This window comes from Phaethon lepturus, unplaced genomic scaffold (genome assembly GCF_000687285.1).
Source record: "Phaethon lepturus isolate BGI_N335 unplaced genomic scaffold, ASM68728v1 scaffold25490, whole genome shotgun sequence".
NCBI classification, from domain to species: Eukaryota; Metazoa; Chordata; class Aves; order Phaethontiformes; family Phaethontidae; genus Phaethon; species Phaethon lepturus.
In genome coordinates, this window is record NW_010514398.1 from 7,392 (window position 1) to 7,744 (window position 353).

At 63.7% G+C, this 353-nt stretch overlaps 1 protein-coding gene across 1 annotated transcript in view; it reads right to left on the reverse strand.

Annotated features, from left to right (window-relative positions):
• The window catches only part of WDR6 (WD repeat domain 6), a 2,838-nt gene extending 2,494 nt beyond the window's left edge, over positions 1–344 (reverse strand). The window contains exon 1 of the mRNA XM_010292931.1: positions 159–344. Coding sequence (XP_010291233.1) covers positions 159–344 — 186 coding nt within the window. The remainder of the gene's footprint in view (positions 1–158) is intronic.
• Between the last annotated feature and the right edge of the window lie 9 nt (positions 345–353).

A 353-nucleotide genomic window follows, 5' to 3' on the forward strand; every position in this document is an offset into this window, starting at 1 on the left:
CCTGTCTTGCCGTGGAGTCCAAAGAGCATGGACAGTGGGCTCTCAAGGGGAAGAGCCCCTTTGTGCAACAACCAAGAGAGCGGCGACTCGCTGCCAGAGTCCTTGGTGACCAGGTTGGTGCCACCATCAGCAATGCTGATGTTTTCTGCAGCCTGCCCTGAGTTGCTGCTGCAGGGGAAGAGGACGAGGGAGCCCCGGCGGTCCCCGCAGACCAGGAGCCCTCCCTGGGGCAGGAACGCCGCACAGGTGTGCCAGCGCTGCTTGCAGGGAGGCAGCAGGTAGCGTCCCATGAGCCGCACCGAGGGTGCCTGCCTGGGGTGGTGGGTAATATCCAGCCAGAGCATCTCTCCGTC